Here is a 15796-nt window from a genome sequence, read left to right as displayed (position 1 = left end):
TGTTGGGGGTGTTTAGTGCAATAGATTTTCTGAAATGGAATTTAAACATTAGTTTATAGACAGTTTTTAGTATTTTAGATTAACAATATATGTCCCATCCTTACATGTTTATAAATAATATTTTCCCATATTTCCAAACTGGATATAAAGTTAATATTTATATTATCAATATATTCTTCTATGATATAGTTCAGTGCTTAGTACAGAGCCTTTTGCATATTAAGGTTTCTATAATAGTTCTTGAATTTGTGAATGACCAAATCAAGGTATGTTGGGGCAAATTGCTTTAGTAGTAGGACAGAATTTCTAGGATGGAATCTATTTCTGTGCTTCCTAAGCAGATAGAGGTGGGGTTGCCAACTCGGTACTTTTTCCAGTTTCTAGCTTTAGTGTGAACAGAGAAGGTGGGGATAGGAAGGAAGGAAGACCAATCCCAGAGGAAAAAAGAGGAAATATTTGTGGCGAGAAAGCCACAAAGAAGTGAACCTTTATGCTGGTTATACCAGAATACTGGGTATCTTTCTCCTTTACTCCAGCCCCAAAGGCATCAGATGATTAGCCTTGCTTGCAATAGTTCTTGTGGGGATTGTGGGGGGAGGGTGAGGCACGATGTTCAATTTTGAGCAAGCCTGTTACAAGTGAAGACTTTGAGAAACTAAAGAACAACCAGCATGATGAAGGAGATTTAGAGGGAAACGGTTGAAGGAATTGGAAATATTTCAAATACATAATAAGACATGGAGTTTAGAACTATGAGATAGTTTTGTGATCAGATTATCTTATAGATGATAAAACCAAATCTCCAAAAGTTTCAGTTTGCCAGATTTGGCTCAGTCAGTACAGCTTGGGACTCTTGATCTCAGGGTCATGAGTTCAAGCCCCATGTTGGGCATATAGATTACTTTAAATAATAAAAAAATTAAAAGGAGTATGTGCTCTTGGTCTTTCCTACCCTGTTCTCAAAACACATTCTACCCCCCACCCCGCCAAAAAAAAAAAAAAAAAAACCCACCACACACTCTAACATTCTCTGAGTCCCAGATGAACTCCAAGGTCTTTGTACTTAGTAGAAGAGCAAGGATCTTGGCCCTCCTGACTTTGGATCAACTGCTTTTTTCCACTTTACTCTTTTTCCACTGTGTTGCTGTATTTTTCACAGCTTTATCCCCTTTGTGGGTGCTTTAAGCCACAAAAAGGTATATTTGAGACTCCCTCTGGTGTTTGTGTAAAGGTAACATCATTTTACTGCCCTAGTGGGCACAAATTTTGCAGGGATTTTTATTTCCCCATACTTCATAGCTCGAATGCACCCAGCTCATTATACCTAATCACAATGCAGTCTTTTCTTACTACAGTACATTAGTATGCATTGTTACTGACAACAGTCTTTGGGTCAAACAGCTCTGACATCCAGCTTGTCAGCCAAGGATTCTCAGATGATTGAAGAGTATGGTCAAGTAACTTACACATTAAATTTTCTGGTCTCTGTAATCACCAACCTTTTGGGCATGTTAACATCCAGTAGGAGGCAGCAAAATATTATGCAATTACATATGCACAATTCCAAAATATATTCTTTGTTGAAAATACAGTATACAGAAGAAAAGTATTAACTAAACATTGAAAGAAGAGGTCAGGTAACCTGGGTTTATGGGGCCCCAACTCTCCCACATTTGGTTTATTGAATTACATTTTATATTAGGATATAAATTTATGCCCAATATAGATGCTAGCATAAGATGAATACTTATGATTTAATATTGATCTTTTAAATCTAGATTTTATTGTGGTTACTGTTATTAAAAAGGTTGTGTTAGCATTTAGAATTTGAATTGTAATTACACCTTATGCCTACCTCTGAAGATGGTGGGGAAACACAAATGCTAACTTTATTTAAAATTTTTAATTGATTTTTGAAAATCCTTTTTATTTAATTTATCTACTGGCATGAGGTTAGCAAAAGGATAGTTTTGATAAATTCAGAGCAGTGTTTTTATCAGTGTCTTTTTAAAAAAATTGTAAACTAAAATTCTACTTTATTCTTTCATTTTAGGAAACTGGAATAATCTTTGCTTAGTAATATGACTAGTGTATCTATATCCAAAAATACGGCATTTTAAAAGAACTTTATTTTGGGCGTCTGGGTGGCTCAGTTGGTTAAGCGACTACCTTCGGCTCAGGTCATGATCCTGGAGTCCCAGGATCAAGTCCCACATCGGGCTCCCTGCTCGGCAGGGAGTCTGCTTCTCCCTCTGACCCTCCCCCCTCTCATGCTCTCTCTCTCTCATTCTCTCTCTCAAATAAATAAATAAAATCTTAAAAAAAAAAAAAGAACTTTATTTTAGATGCTTAATGTCCATGGGGAAGTTTTAGATTGCTTTAAAAAGCCTCCCACAAATGTTTATACCAAGGTGGAATATTCATTTCTATGCTAGAAACATGTGAAATTCCTGAGATTTACAGTTGTATACCTAAATATTGTTATGTTTGAGTATTTTTGTCTCTGCGTTCAGTTTTGAGCTTTAGCTTCGAGTCATTTTTATTTTTCGAATTAGGAAAAGTTATCAAGGGGAATTTTCTCTTCCAACCACAAATGTACTGATGTACGTCTTCCCAGAAACAGTCATGCTTTCTGAAGGAAGCGTTGCAATGGAGGAATCACATACACCTGTCTTCTGGCTGTGTAGGCTCAGCCCACACCCTTCAGGACTCCATTCCTACACAGTGATCCCACTCACCTGTTCTGGTGAGATGTGTGAAAAGATTCTAGGAGTCTGTTGATATGAAAACAAGATATGGAGACAGACTTGAGATTAGACCTTGGACATTCTTACTAATAAGTATTTTCCCTTTTTTAACCAAACTGTACGTTGTGTGGAATTAATAGTCTTTTATGTAAGTAACAAAGATTTTTTTTTTTACTTAATGTAGTAAATTCATCAAACCGAATTTCATAAAAAGGTTAAAATCTGTTCATTAGTATTTGATATCCCATGTAATATTTTGATCAACTTTTTAAAAGTAAGTCCCGATATATATTTTACTTACCAGAAGGGGGGGGGGGGATGTACTCTCATTTAGAATCTGGAAAACAACTCTCTTCTTCATTTTTACATTTCAATTATTTTTTTTTTCAATTTTAGAGTAATTTCTTACCAAACATTACCAAGAAATATGCCAAGCCACAGAGCCCAGGTTATGGCGCGCTATCCAGAGGGTTATAGAACACTCCCAAGAAACAGCAAGACCAGGCCTGAGAGTATCTGCAGCATCACCCCCTCCACTCATGACAAAACAGTGGGACCTGGAGCAGAAGAGAAACGGAGGTCAATGAGAGATGACACGATGTGGCAGCTTTACGAGTGGCAGCAGCGCCAGTTTTATAACAAGCAGAGCACCCTCCCTCGTCATGGTACTTTGACCAGTCCTAAAACCATGGTTAATATCTCTGATCAGACAATGCACTCTATTCCCACATCACCTTCCCATGGGTCAATAGCTGCTTATCAGGGATACTCCCCTCAACGAACATACAGATCAGAAGTATCTTCCCCAATCCAGAGAGCAGATGTGACGATAGACCACAGGCACAGGGCCCACCACCCTAAGGTAAGATGTCTGCTCAGCCTGTGCTAACTACTGCTTTGTGGAGGCTGTGTTTTGTTTCTGGCCACACTGTTCCTTCTTTTAAATGTGAAAGACAAGAAAACAGGGAGCAGGTAAGCAAGGCAGCTCTTTTGTTTTAAAAATTAAGCAAAAATAATCTGCAGTATCAGAATCTCACATATAAAAACCTAAGCTTGTAATGCATCGTCCCTCAAGAGCAAAGAAGTAGCAGATGCTTCATGCATTCTTCTGTGCTGGATAGCATATCTCATCAGCTTTCCATGTAGGTTAAGACCACTTGCATATTTATTGGTTCTTCACACGCTTGAAAATTCTACACCTGCCCCTTTCCAGCATACCTGTATTCATATATCAGGCTCATCCTGCTCTTTGCTAAGATAAGTGCTAACCTCATCTTCTAATCAGCTGCATATTTGGCTTATTGAAATACCTCCTTAGATGCCCAATTTAATATTAGAATAATAATGCTTACTGGTACATATACTTTTTTTAAAATTAAGATATACATAGAGATCATGTTCTCATTTGTACATGCAGTTGGTTTAAGCATCCATTGCTTAGTAAATTATTTGGAGTGAATTCAGAGTGCTTTGTGTTAGTTAGCTTTTTATAATACTAAAGCGGTCATTTTGATCAGTCAACCTACATGCAGCCATTTCTTTAATGTCTATCCTAAAATGAAAAAGAATTTTTCGGGGCTACTGGGTGGCTCAGTCGTTAAGCGTCTGCCTTCGGCTCAGGTCATGATCCCAGGGTCCTGGGATGGAGCCCCGCATCAGGCTCCCTGCTCTGCGGGAAGCCTGCTTCTCCCTCTCCCACTCCCCCTGCTTGTGTTCCTTCTCTTGCTGTGTCTCTCTCTGTCGAATAAATAAAAATAAAATCTTAAAAAAAAAAATCATTTGAAGAAAAAGAATTTTTCTGTCATTTTCTTTTTAATTCTAAAGAATTTTTTTGCTTTATACCATGTTAAAATGTACCTTTTCTTATCCTTGTGACAGACTGAATCCTTCAGTTATAACACTGCATAAAGTTTATGTTTGACTTTTCCATAAATAAGCATTAGTTAGAAATGAATAAGTCAATCAGGATTTTTTTTTTTTTTTTTTTGGAGGAAGCTTTAGTTTGCCTCACCAAAAAAAAAAAAAGCTCACGTTGAACTCCATGGTAACAAAGTTCGATGTTTTAACACTTTGTATACCCAAAGGCTAAATCAAGTTTGATTTAAAAAAAAAAATTTGTAATAATAGGGCGCCTCAGTGGCTCCGTTGGTTAAACACCCAACTCTTGATTTCGGCTCAGGTCATGATCACAAGGTCCGGAGATCCAGCCCTGTATGGGGCTCTGCACTCAGCATGGAGTCTCTTTGTCCCTCTTCCTCTGTCCCTCCTCCCGTGCATGTGCGCTCTGTCTCAAACAAACAAACAAAATAAAATAAATAGTAACAATATTTAAGACAGATCTGCTGTAATACAATTTATTAGTGTGTGGTTGAAAAGTGTTCTCCTGGTATTAGTATTTTTCATAGTCTTGCTCAAAATTTATCATCTGTTTCAACAACAAATATAAAATGAGTGTGTGCTCTCTATCTAGTTCCCAGTCAACTAATGTCTACTGTTCCTCTTTCCAAAAACTTCTTAAACATTGCCAAAAAGTTTTTTTTCAAACTATCCTGTCATTTTCCTGGGTGTGATCCGTGGTTCCCAAAGTATGTCCATGGATTCCCTGAGGGTTCCTGTGGCCCTTTCAGGGAGTCTATAAATAAGCTCAAAACTATTTTTATAATGGCAGTAAGGCATTATTCATTGTGTTACCATTTTCTAATATCGCAAAAGCAATGGTGGGTATTGGCACCTTAGCATAAATCAAGCAAGTGGCGTGGTCATCGTAGGCTTCACTGCCACATACTTGCAGTAGAAATAAAGTAGCAGTTTCACTTAAAAAACCCTTTGATGAAGCAGTAAAAGATAATTTTATTCCATCTTGACCTTTCATTAATTTTAATATTCTTTGTGATGAAATGGGAAATATGCTTAAGGCATTTCTCTTGCATACCGAAGTACTAAGTAATATTAGGGTTGACTCACAGAAAGAGATTTGTGTGATTGAGTTGCAACTAGCTCCTTTTTTCATGAAACACCATTTTTACTTGAAAGAAAGAATGACAGACAAACTATAGTTGTTCAGACTTGGTATTTGACAGACACTTCTCAAAGTGAAATGTTATCCTGTCACTTCCAGGAAACAACTAACAGTATTTGTCACTGATGACAAATTTGAGCTTTCAGACAAATATTAGAATTTTGGAAATCTTGTATCTGTCACTGTGAGTTTGACAGCGTTCCGGTGCTTCAAGATCAGTGGTGGTATTAACAAATGTGTGTTACTGATATTGTATACTGATATGTGGCAACATCTGCATAACTCACTGAATCAGTATTTTCCACATGACCAGCGTTTGATATTACAGAATCAGAGATGGGTAAAAAATTCATTTAAAGCATAAACACAGGCATACCTTGTTCTATTGCACTTTGCAGATACTGCATTTTTTTTTTTTTTTTTTTTTTTTTTGCAAATTGAAGGTTTGCACCAACCCGGTATCAAGCAAGTCGTCAGTGCCATTTTTCCACAGCATTTGCTCACTTTGTGTCTGTGTCACATTTTGGTAATTCTCACAATATTTCAAACCATTTTATTACTGTTTGTTATGGTGACCTGTGATCAGTGATTATGATTCATTGAAAGCTCAGATGATGGTTAGCATTTTTTACAGTAAAGTATCTTTTAATTAAGGTATATACTTTTTTTTGACATAATGCTATTGCCCACTTAATAACAGCATAGTTTAAATATAACTTTCACATGCACTGGGAAACCAAAAATTTCATTTGGCTTGCTTTATTGCAATATTCACTTAATTATACTAGTCAGGGACCGAACCCACAGTTACCTCCTAGGTACGCCTGTAAACCAGTAGGTGTTAACGTAACAGTATGAAAAGTTCATTGATGCAGTTTCAGATACCACTTTGCAACTAACTTTTAATATCTACTTTCTTAAGCAGTAGTAGCAAATTTTAAGTGATATTTTGTAATGGAAACTTCAGATTTCTCATCACTGACACTGACCACAGAATTTGTATTGTACCTTCCTTTTCCTAGCATGTCTATGTGCCTGACAGGAGGTCAATGCCAGCTGGCCTGACTCTACAGTCTATCAGTCCCCAGAGCCTCCAAGGCAAAACGGTGAGTCCAGTATTTGTATTCACCATGTCATGTTTTATGTATGTGCTACACACGATAGCACGTCTCTGACAGAGCTTCTAAGTTTGAATTTTTAGAGGGAGTTCTCCCAAAGAAAAACCATTGCTACTTCTGTGAAAGAGATGCTCATCAGAAGAATTTGGGATCATGTCACCATTTCATTGTCGGGCTGGATACGTCTCCTTAGATGTCTGAATGCCTAAATACAGGATTATATTTTCAAAGTCTGTTGTATAAATTGGGTGGGTTTCTTTACTTCCCTGGATGTTAATTCCCTGGTTCTTAAAACAGAAGTTGGAGTAGTTGATTAGTGGAACAGATCAGATCCAGGCAGGGTGGTGTAGTGTGTGTAGTCTCACTGCGGGCCCCTTAAGAAGTTTCTCCCGTGAATTTTTATATAGATAAACAACTTAAGAAGGGAAAAAACTGATTTACATGTTTATGCAGGGAGATACTATAATAATACACGAGGTGTTAGCAAGTACTTAACCATTATCATTTCATCCTCAGTATTATGTTCAAATTGGGAAGGAGTTCTGTCACCAGGACACTGTTACTCTTCACATTAAAGAGAAAGGATAACTTTTCATTACTTTGTTTAATTTTAATGGCATTCTTTTATCTGTGCTTTAATATCAGTAGGTAGTCTCAGTTCTAGTGAAGATGTGATTTGAGGATCTATACAGTTGTTCATCTTTTAAAATTCCTCTCCTGAAGGAATCAAAACAAATTCATGTTGTATGTGTTTTGCAGACATTGTTTTATTTCCTCTTTCATCCTTTACATGCTTAGATATAAGGAGGATATTCTGGCTTTAAACTACTGGCAGCTTATTTATTAAAGGTTATAAATATTGCTTGATTAAAACTAAAAACTTTTAAATGTTGCAATTTTTAAATATGAGGTTGTTGATCTGACAAAGAAATAGACATAGAGCATTATAGTATTAAGATAATGCTAAGTATCATATTATGAATTTTTATCTTCTGCCTTGCTCCCTCTAGTGGATATTTAGGATAAAATTTACTTATCACCTCCTTTTGTGCAGGTCAAAAATGTGCCTGTTTTTTATTTTGCCTATTATCGGAAACTTACTGGAACCTTTTGTCCTTTTGAAAAACTCTTTATCTTTTTAACTCAGCAAATAATAAACCAGAGTCTCAAGATTCCTTCTTTTGGTATTTCTTTCAAATATCACTCTGGGTCTTAGAATATCTACATGCCTTACACCACCCTGCCTTCTCCTTGGCAAGACCTCAAGAGCTTGATATGGTGGTCATAAGACAGACTGTCCCATAGTCATGAGGTCACCAGATGTGGTTTGCATTAGAGCAAAAACAGCTATTCTTTTCCTGTTGTGAAATTTCTTCAAGTCCCACACATACACATTCTTTGACTCTTTAGTATAAAAGACTGTTGTCTCATCCATGTAGATAGCTCTTTCTGAAGAATCCCATAGTAACTGTAGTTTACTTCTGATATTCTTCTCACCTGAAGGCAATATTTTTTAATATAATTTCAGATAACAGTTAAAAATTATTTCTGTCCCTCAAAAGCGTTGTATAGAAACACTTTGTATAGAAGCATCGTATAGAAAATAAAGAGCAACAGCAAATGAACAGAACAGAAGAGAGCTAGCATTAGCACTGTGGTGTAGGCAAGACCAATCAATCTCAGGAACGCTTTTTGGCCTGGAAGTTTTAAGAGCACACTGTAGCCCTTAGGTGATGAGAGGCTCCCTCTGGCCCATCTGCAGTTTTTAATCATAAGAAAGTTCAGAGAAACACCAAATAATATTTTATGACCTGTAAGACAGCCAGCGACCATACTTTATTGCATTTCTAACAAAGAAAAATATATCAGATTGGCCTGTTAAGGAATGTTATCTCTCCCTTTGAAAATTTATCTCCCTTAGGGATCATAGTAACCAATCAAAAATCAAAAGGTTCTCTGCTTTCCCCAGAGTGTGGGAGGAGGGTTTATATACTCAAGGAACGTTTCTGTTTGTATTAAATGCTGTCTTTTTTTTTTTTTCCTTAAAAAATAAAAACTGATCTTTTGGTCATTTAAAATATCCTGTGAACACACTAACAGAGACATTTAAAAATATAACTGGGAAGCAATTAATAGATCCTGGGTACTGAGTTTAATGATATGAAGATATCATCCAAGTTTTACATGAGTTTTAATTCTTTTTATTTGCCTACTGTTCTCTAAAATAGAGTGTTGGACGTGCAGGTATTGTTCTGTTGCTGTAAAAGTCTTAGGCGTCATTTTAAAATATCTTTTAATAATAGCTCTTATGTACAAACCATTATAATGGTTTTCTGGCATTGTGGTTTTTTATACTTAACATTTAAATATTCTCTCTTGAGTTCTGAGAAAATGCCTTAATACACTGTTGTTTCTCTGTATCTTCTGAGTAACACTGTTCCTTCTGTTTCTCTAGATATCTATGCATTTATGTAGGACCTCTCTTCATAGTGCCTCGGCACTATGTTTGATGTCAACCATAAGAGGAAACTTGCCAAGAAATCTTGGTTTAATATCTGTCACTTAAGACAACAATTAATCTGTTTTCCAATGTTTGGATTCTTAAATTGTACTCCTTCAGCCAGAGGAGCTTACGCTGCTGCTAATAAAGCTGAGACGGCAGCAGGCCGAACTGAACAGTGTCCGGGACCATACGCTAGCACAGCTCATGCAGCTGAAACTTGAGGCCCACAGCCCGAAGGTCAGCTATGAAGAGTTTTGTATGTGTCGTCTCCCATTACCACTCACTTTGAGCCACTCATTAATCAGTTTGATCAGTGTTATTGGTGTCGAGCATGAGCCCATGCAATCATTGCAGCGACATTATGATCTCCTGTTGACCCTTTGAGATTTCACTTATACGTCATTAAAGGGAGATGGGGTAGGATGAATTTCTTCCTAGCCTTCCAACCCGCTCACCCACCAGCCAACTTTTGGTCGTGAGATAGGAAACACATACAGACTGCAAAACAGGGTTATCATTCGCCGTATACTATAGCTTCCACATCTGATAAAGCATATTGAAAAATACTATAATTTCCTGGAAAGTAGTAAGTTGAAAATTGATTATACTTGTAATAATACTGCCTTTTAAATGTCAGAGATTAAGTTTAAGATATTTCTTTTGTTCTTGATTAAAAGAATGAACACATGTAAACATTTCTCAAAGGGTTTAATAGCCTCTGGTTATATGAGAAACATCTAAAGAAGTAGTACTATGTCGCAGAAAAGTATTAACATGTAAAACTTGTAACACTGAGTCTGCTAAAGCCATTTGAAGGATTTTTCTGCTTAATATCTTAGCTTCTGTGCATGTCTACTTAATTTCTTATAAAACTAAGTGTAATTTTATAATTTAATATGTCATCGGTACAGTTTACAGGGGAGCATGCCTGTGAAAGTTGTGTACTGTGACATAGTAGGTTGGGGTAAACTACCTGTTTTTCTTATTTCAAAATTGACCTTTTCATGAATTCTATACCCTCTTTCTCTATCCCCTTTGTTTCTTGATTGATGCCTACTAGAATGAAATTCTTTCACATCATCTTCAAAGGAACACCATATATTTGGATCACCAGGTGGGATTTGTAGAATTTTTTTGCTTATAATACCTAATAGAACCTTTGAAATGTAGTACAGTTTTCCAGGCTACTCCGATATTTCATTCATTTAGAGCTAATAGCATGACTTTTTCCAGTGACAGAATAAGATTCTTAACAGGGGGAATTCAGAAATATAAAACAAAACCAAAAAAACAAGTAGAAAGGACAGTTGTGAGTGTTAGGGGCGATACAGATACTGGGTCACCAGAAAATTGAGCCTGAATTCTCTAGACTTCCCTTTTCTTATCCCAAGAACACTCATACTCATTAAGGCTTCTCTCCGCTTGGAGCTGACCTAATTAAAGAAATAGGTACCAAGCCATGAATGCCTTGTTGGAAGACCAAGAGGGAACTTCCCAAAGAGAAGTTTAACTGTGGGTGAAAAGTGTGATGGTCATTTTTAATTGTGTAGCTTGGGTCCTTGTTTGCCATCTCCTCCTGGTGTTTGGTCTTTGCTAAGCTGTGTAGAGTCAGTTTTACAGTGGCCCGCTGTTCCTCGAATTACCTCAGTGGTAGCAGTGGGCGTGCATGGTTAGGGTGAATGGCAGTTCATGAATAGGGACTGACACTTCCATATTTTAGTTTTTATGAAACTCTCTCTTAATATTTAATTTTAATTTGATGAGAATTTTTGACATGTTCTTACACAGAATTTCTTCCAGTGAATGCATTTTTTAATCTATATAAATTAAGCCATAACTTTAGTTTGTTTCAAAATGTTCAAACTTGAACATTTTACCAAATGAAAGAGGTTACTATGGAAAAGGATGTAGGACAGATGTTTACATGTTTATAGTTGCCTGCTTCAAATAAAACAATAATGTACTGCTTTAATTTGGTTACATTTAAAGAGGGATTTTGCATTAGGATAACCCTTTAAAAGATGTTCAGTCCTTTTTTTAATTTTTAAAAGAAATATACTTTTCGGGCGCCTGGGTGGCTCAGTTGGTTAAGCGACTGCCTTCAGCTCAGGTCATGATCCCAGGGTCCTGGGATCGAGTCCCGCATCAGGCTCCCTGCTCTGCGGGGAGCCTGCTTCTCTCTCTCCCACTCCTCCTGCTTGTGTTCCCTCTCTCGCTGTGTCTCTCTCTGTCAAATAAATAAATAAAAATCTTTAAAAAAAAAAAAATGAAATATACTTTTCTTAATATGTAGTTTATTTATTTTCCCACAACATGTTTTCATCATGATTTTGCCTATGGGGAATGCTTTAGAAATCAGCATTTCATGACTCCAAATTCCAGTCTCCACTCCAGAGACTGGTACTATTGAAATTTAACCACGGTGTTACATTGTGCACTTTGAAAGCAATATAATAAAGACAGGTTAGCCAATGAAATGGTAAACATAAGTCTTCCCTCAAAATGTGACATCGCCAGAAAGCCTCTAAGATAGATGGTAGATAACTTTCATAAAGCTCCTTTGCCTATAAAGCTAGAGATAGTTCTGAAAAATAATGGGATACTACAAAAATTAGGTTTAAAAAGCAAAGATATAAATGCGAATCTGAAGTTATATAGTATCTCTGGAAATAAACCTAGTGGTTCACTGTAATTTGTTACTTACCTCAATAAATCAAAACTGGAATTACAGAGACACAGACCTTTAGAAAATCACAGGGGGCTCCTGGCTGGCTCAGTCAGTGCATGTGACTCTTGATCTCCCAGTTGTGAGTTCAAACCCCAAGTTGGGCATAGAGGTCACTTGAATAAATAAACTTCAAAAAAAAAAAAAAAAAACCTGGAAAGTTCAGGTAAATATATTGAAGATACCACCATTGGCTACTAAGATGCTTTTCCTCAACTCCTTTTCCCGGGTTGATCTCTGTTTTTTCCCTTTGCCCAAGAGACCCAGATCCGACTAAAATTTCTGTTCCCCTTGGTCCTCTCTAAGCACGCTCTGCTGAGCCTCTGCTGTTGGAAAGGACCATGTTAATGGTCCTATAGGTGGCTTCCAAAAATCTCAATTTTTCATTGATCCTCTCTACTCCCTCTACACGTCAGCAGAGATTTTGTGGTAATGAAAAGAATTACAGTTATTGTTTGAATGCTTATTTGCATAATCGAAATAAGACTATTTCTGATGGGAAAAAATGGGCCATTTTTAGACTGTAATTAGACAATATATAGAAACAAGGTGGTGGCTTTGCCCAGAAACTCAGATATGCCTAAATATATGTATCCTTAAGGTTTCCTAAAGAAAATCTCTCTTTAAATAAATGAAAATTTTTTTATGGTTTTAAATAATGACATTTAATGTAAATGAAATATTTACTTTTGAACTGTTCTTTATTTTATATCAGTAGTAAGGTTATTAAGTAATATAAAAAATTCTTAATTTTGGGCGCCTGGGTGGCTCAGTTGGTTAAGCGACTGCCTTCGGCTCAGGTCGTGGTCCTGGAGTCCCGGGATCGAGTCCCGCATCGGGCTCCCTGCTCAGCAGGGAGTCTGCTTCTCCCTCTGACCCTCCTCCCTCTCATGCTCTCTGTCTCTCATTCTCTCTGTCTCAAATAAATAAATAAAATCTTAAAAAAAAAAAATTCTTAATTTTGAATTTTAATGAAATTTTTTTCATTCATTCAAACATTTCCACCTTAAAAAAAAAAAAAAAAAACATTTCCAGCTTCTAATCTTGTTACTGCCAGTAACCTATTTTAGATTAACAAGTCTGTTGTTTTTATTAGCATTATTGGTTGCCTGGTTTATAAACTGATTCACCAGTTTTTATATAGCTACAAATTGAAAAGTAGATTTTAAAATCTGAAAGTCAGAGGAAAAGGCTCCAGTCACATTTTATACTACATATCATACCAAATGAACATATACTAATTAATACCCACTTTCAACGCTTAATTCTCCTAGCTCAAATAAATCATTAGAATAACCTAAGGCCAGCAACAAAATGTAGTCTTTCTCCTACCCCTTGTGAGAAAGTCAAAAGAAAGTTTTTATTGATGGAAATTCTCTTAATTCCTATAATTGTTCATGAAAAATAGAGCCAAGTATAGTCTCTGAATTGCTAGTCTCTGAGTTGCTTCAGAGGTAAATTCATTTCTGGTATTACCAGAATGCTTATAACAAATAAAAAATTAAAATGCCTTCTCTGAAATTCTGAAGATCTACATGTTACACAGTCAATCCAAAAATCTTGACTCCTGGTCCCTGTAGCTTGAGCAATATAATTTGGCTTCTGATTAACCACTGTTTTGAAGATGAGTCCTGTACTGAAGTGTTTTTAACAGTAACAAAAGCTATACTAATTATATGGTAGAATTTTCTTCTACTTTTTGTTTCATTTTGAAGTATACTATTATCGTCTGCTTATGCTTATACAGCCCAGTTAGTAGACTGTTCACAGTCTACATTTATTAAGACCAGCCTAGGTTTATTTGTCATTGTGAATTTTAAGATAGCCTATGAACATACAGTAATCCTAACTGGTTATACTTCATGTACCTCATCCAGGTTCTATTTAGAAAATAAGGGAGTACCTAACTTTCTGGTCAGTCATGAAGGGAAGATGAATAGGAATGGGGAAATGAGAATGTTTCCATTCCTTTATCCATTTTCCTCACCCCGATTTTAGCTCCTCCCTCCCTTTGTTCCTTTCTTCCTCACATGCTTTTTCTAACTCTCCCTACTAGTGAGTAAAAAGGAGCTGCGATAAAATTTAGATGATGTTCTCTTTCTCTTCTTCCTAAAACCTTCCTGCCAGCTTGCCATGTAGGCAGGGATAACAAATGAGATGCTAGGAACTGAGAGATTAGGCAATGAGGAGGTAGGTAGGAATGGACATGAGGATCAAAGAGCTGCCCCCTTGTGGGCAAACTAAACATGTAACAAACCCTCTCCAGCGCCCTGGCTCCTCACCCCCTGGTTTTATTGTAGCACTCCGGTGGCCAACCTCCTCCTTTAAGAATACTTGCTACAGGGGCGCCTGGGTGGCTCAGTTGGTTAAGCGACTGCCTTCAGCTCAGGTCATGATCTCAGGGTCCTGGGATCGAGCCCCGCATCGGGCTCCCTGCTTGGTGGGAAGCCTGCTTCTCCTTCTCCCACTCCCCCTGCTTGTGTTCCCTCTCTAGCTGTCTCCCTCTCTGTCAAATAAATAAATAAAATCTTTAAAAAAAAAAAAAAATACTTGCTACAGAAAATGGAATTTGACTTCTACAGATCCGAGCTTTACTTGTACTGGTACTGCAGCAAGTATTTTTTTCATCTTTCAAATATAAAATTGTAACATTGAATGTGCTTTTACAAATTGCCCTTAAAATTGTGGCATTCTGCCTGTACCCCTCTCCCTTCAGGATTCATCATAATTACTTGTACCAGAAACATTTGCTTGAGAACAGGAAAGGAATCAGCCACATTTGTGTTGGGGATTGCCTCTTCCCCATGTATTCAAAAGTTCTTTGTGAAAAGAATATGCCTCTGTTCCAATAATTAATGAAACTGACTTACCTCCACCCAGCTAGAGCTGTCTCCCCCTGCTAGAACACACTTAAGTCAAGTTTCCGAATATAGCATCAAAGAGTATATTCTTTAACACCAGATACCTAAAGGATCTCATTATCCTCAAATTCTCAGAGAAAAACTGGAAATTTCTCCTGACAAACCAGTTTGCCATAGTACAATAAAAGAAAAATACAGCCCACGCATACCTCTGGTGTTCTTTGGTGTACAAAAATGTTTAAGATTTGCGAGAATCAATAGCTATATCTTTGTCTTATTTGTATGTAATGTATCAGTACATTTTTTTTTTAAGTATCCTCAAATGCTTGTGGGGAAGATAAACTCATTTTGGTTTAATATTACCTTTTAAAACATCTTGAAGAGTAAGCTAAACTTCCTAATTTGCAGAAGTTTTGTAGTAGCATTGAGATATCCTTTCAAGGAACTATAATGAAAGAAAACTCTATGTAGACACAATCTGACCACTTTTAAACGTACTTATGCCAAGAGAAATGTAAAAAGGAACAATTAACGGAATGTATGTAATTGGTACTGAAACCATTCAAGGTAAAAATCCAAGAATACTTTTTTGCATTTTGTTCTTTGTGTTCATGAAGGACAGCTTTCCTATAAGGGAAAAAACGCTAACAAGATGATTGAAAAGATTCTTGATGGCTTTCATTGTTCCTGTCAATTCAGCAACTTCATTCTGTGGAGCTATTAAGCAAGATCCCATTTTCTCTAATATTTCAAGGGGTCTTGGAGCTTCTATTTTTAGGGATGATTGAGAGATAATGTTTCTAGGGGATATAGAATAGGCTTT

At 36.7% G+C, this 15796-nt stretch overlaps 1 protein-coding gene across 8 annotated transcripts in view; it reads left to right on the top strand.

Moving 5' to 3' along the window:
• PLEKHA5 (pleckstrin homology domain containing A5) overlaps nt 1–15796 on the top strand; it is a 244241-nt gene that overhangs the window by 166228 nt on the left and 62217 nt on the right. For 7 of the 8 annotated variants that reach the window (XM_035028124.1, XM_035028122.1, XM_035028123.1 and 4 more), the window contains 2 exons: nt 3144–3609; nt 6789–6872. In XM_035028124.1, coding sequence (XP_034884015.1) covers nt 3144–3609; nt 6789–6872 — 550 coding nt within the window. Of the gene's footprint in view, nt 1–3143; nt 3610–6788; nt 6873–9504; nt 9625–10447; nt 10502–15796 lie in introns of all 8 variants that reach the window. The other variant, XM_035028131.1, reaches the window with a different exon arrangement.

Source organism: Mirounga leonina, unplaced genomic scaffold (assembly GCF_011800145.1).
Source record: "Mirounga leonina isolate KUSES-001 unplaced genomic scaffold, KU_Mleo_1.0 Mir_201, whole genome shotgun sequence".
Taxonomy (NCBI): domain Eukaryota; kingdom Metazoa; phylum Chordata; class Mammalia; order Carnivora; family Phocidae; genus Mirounga; species Mirounga leonina.
This window is presented reverse-complemented; position numbering and strand designations above follow the sequence as displayed.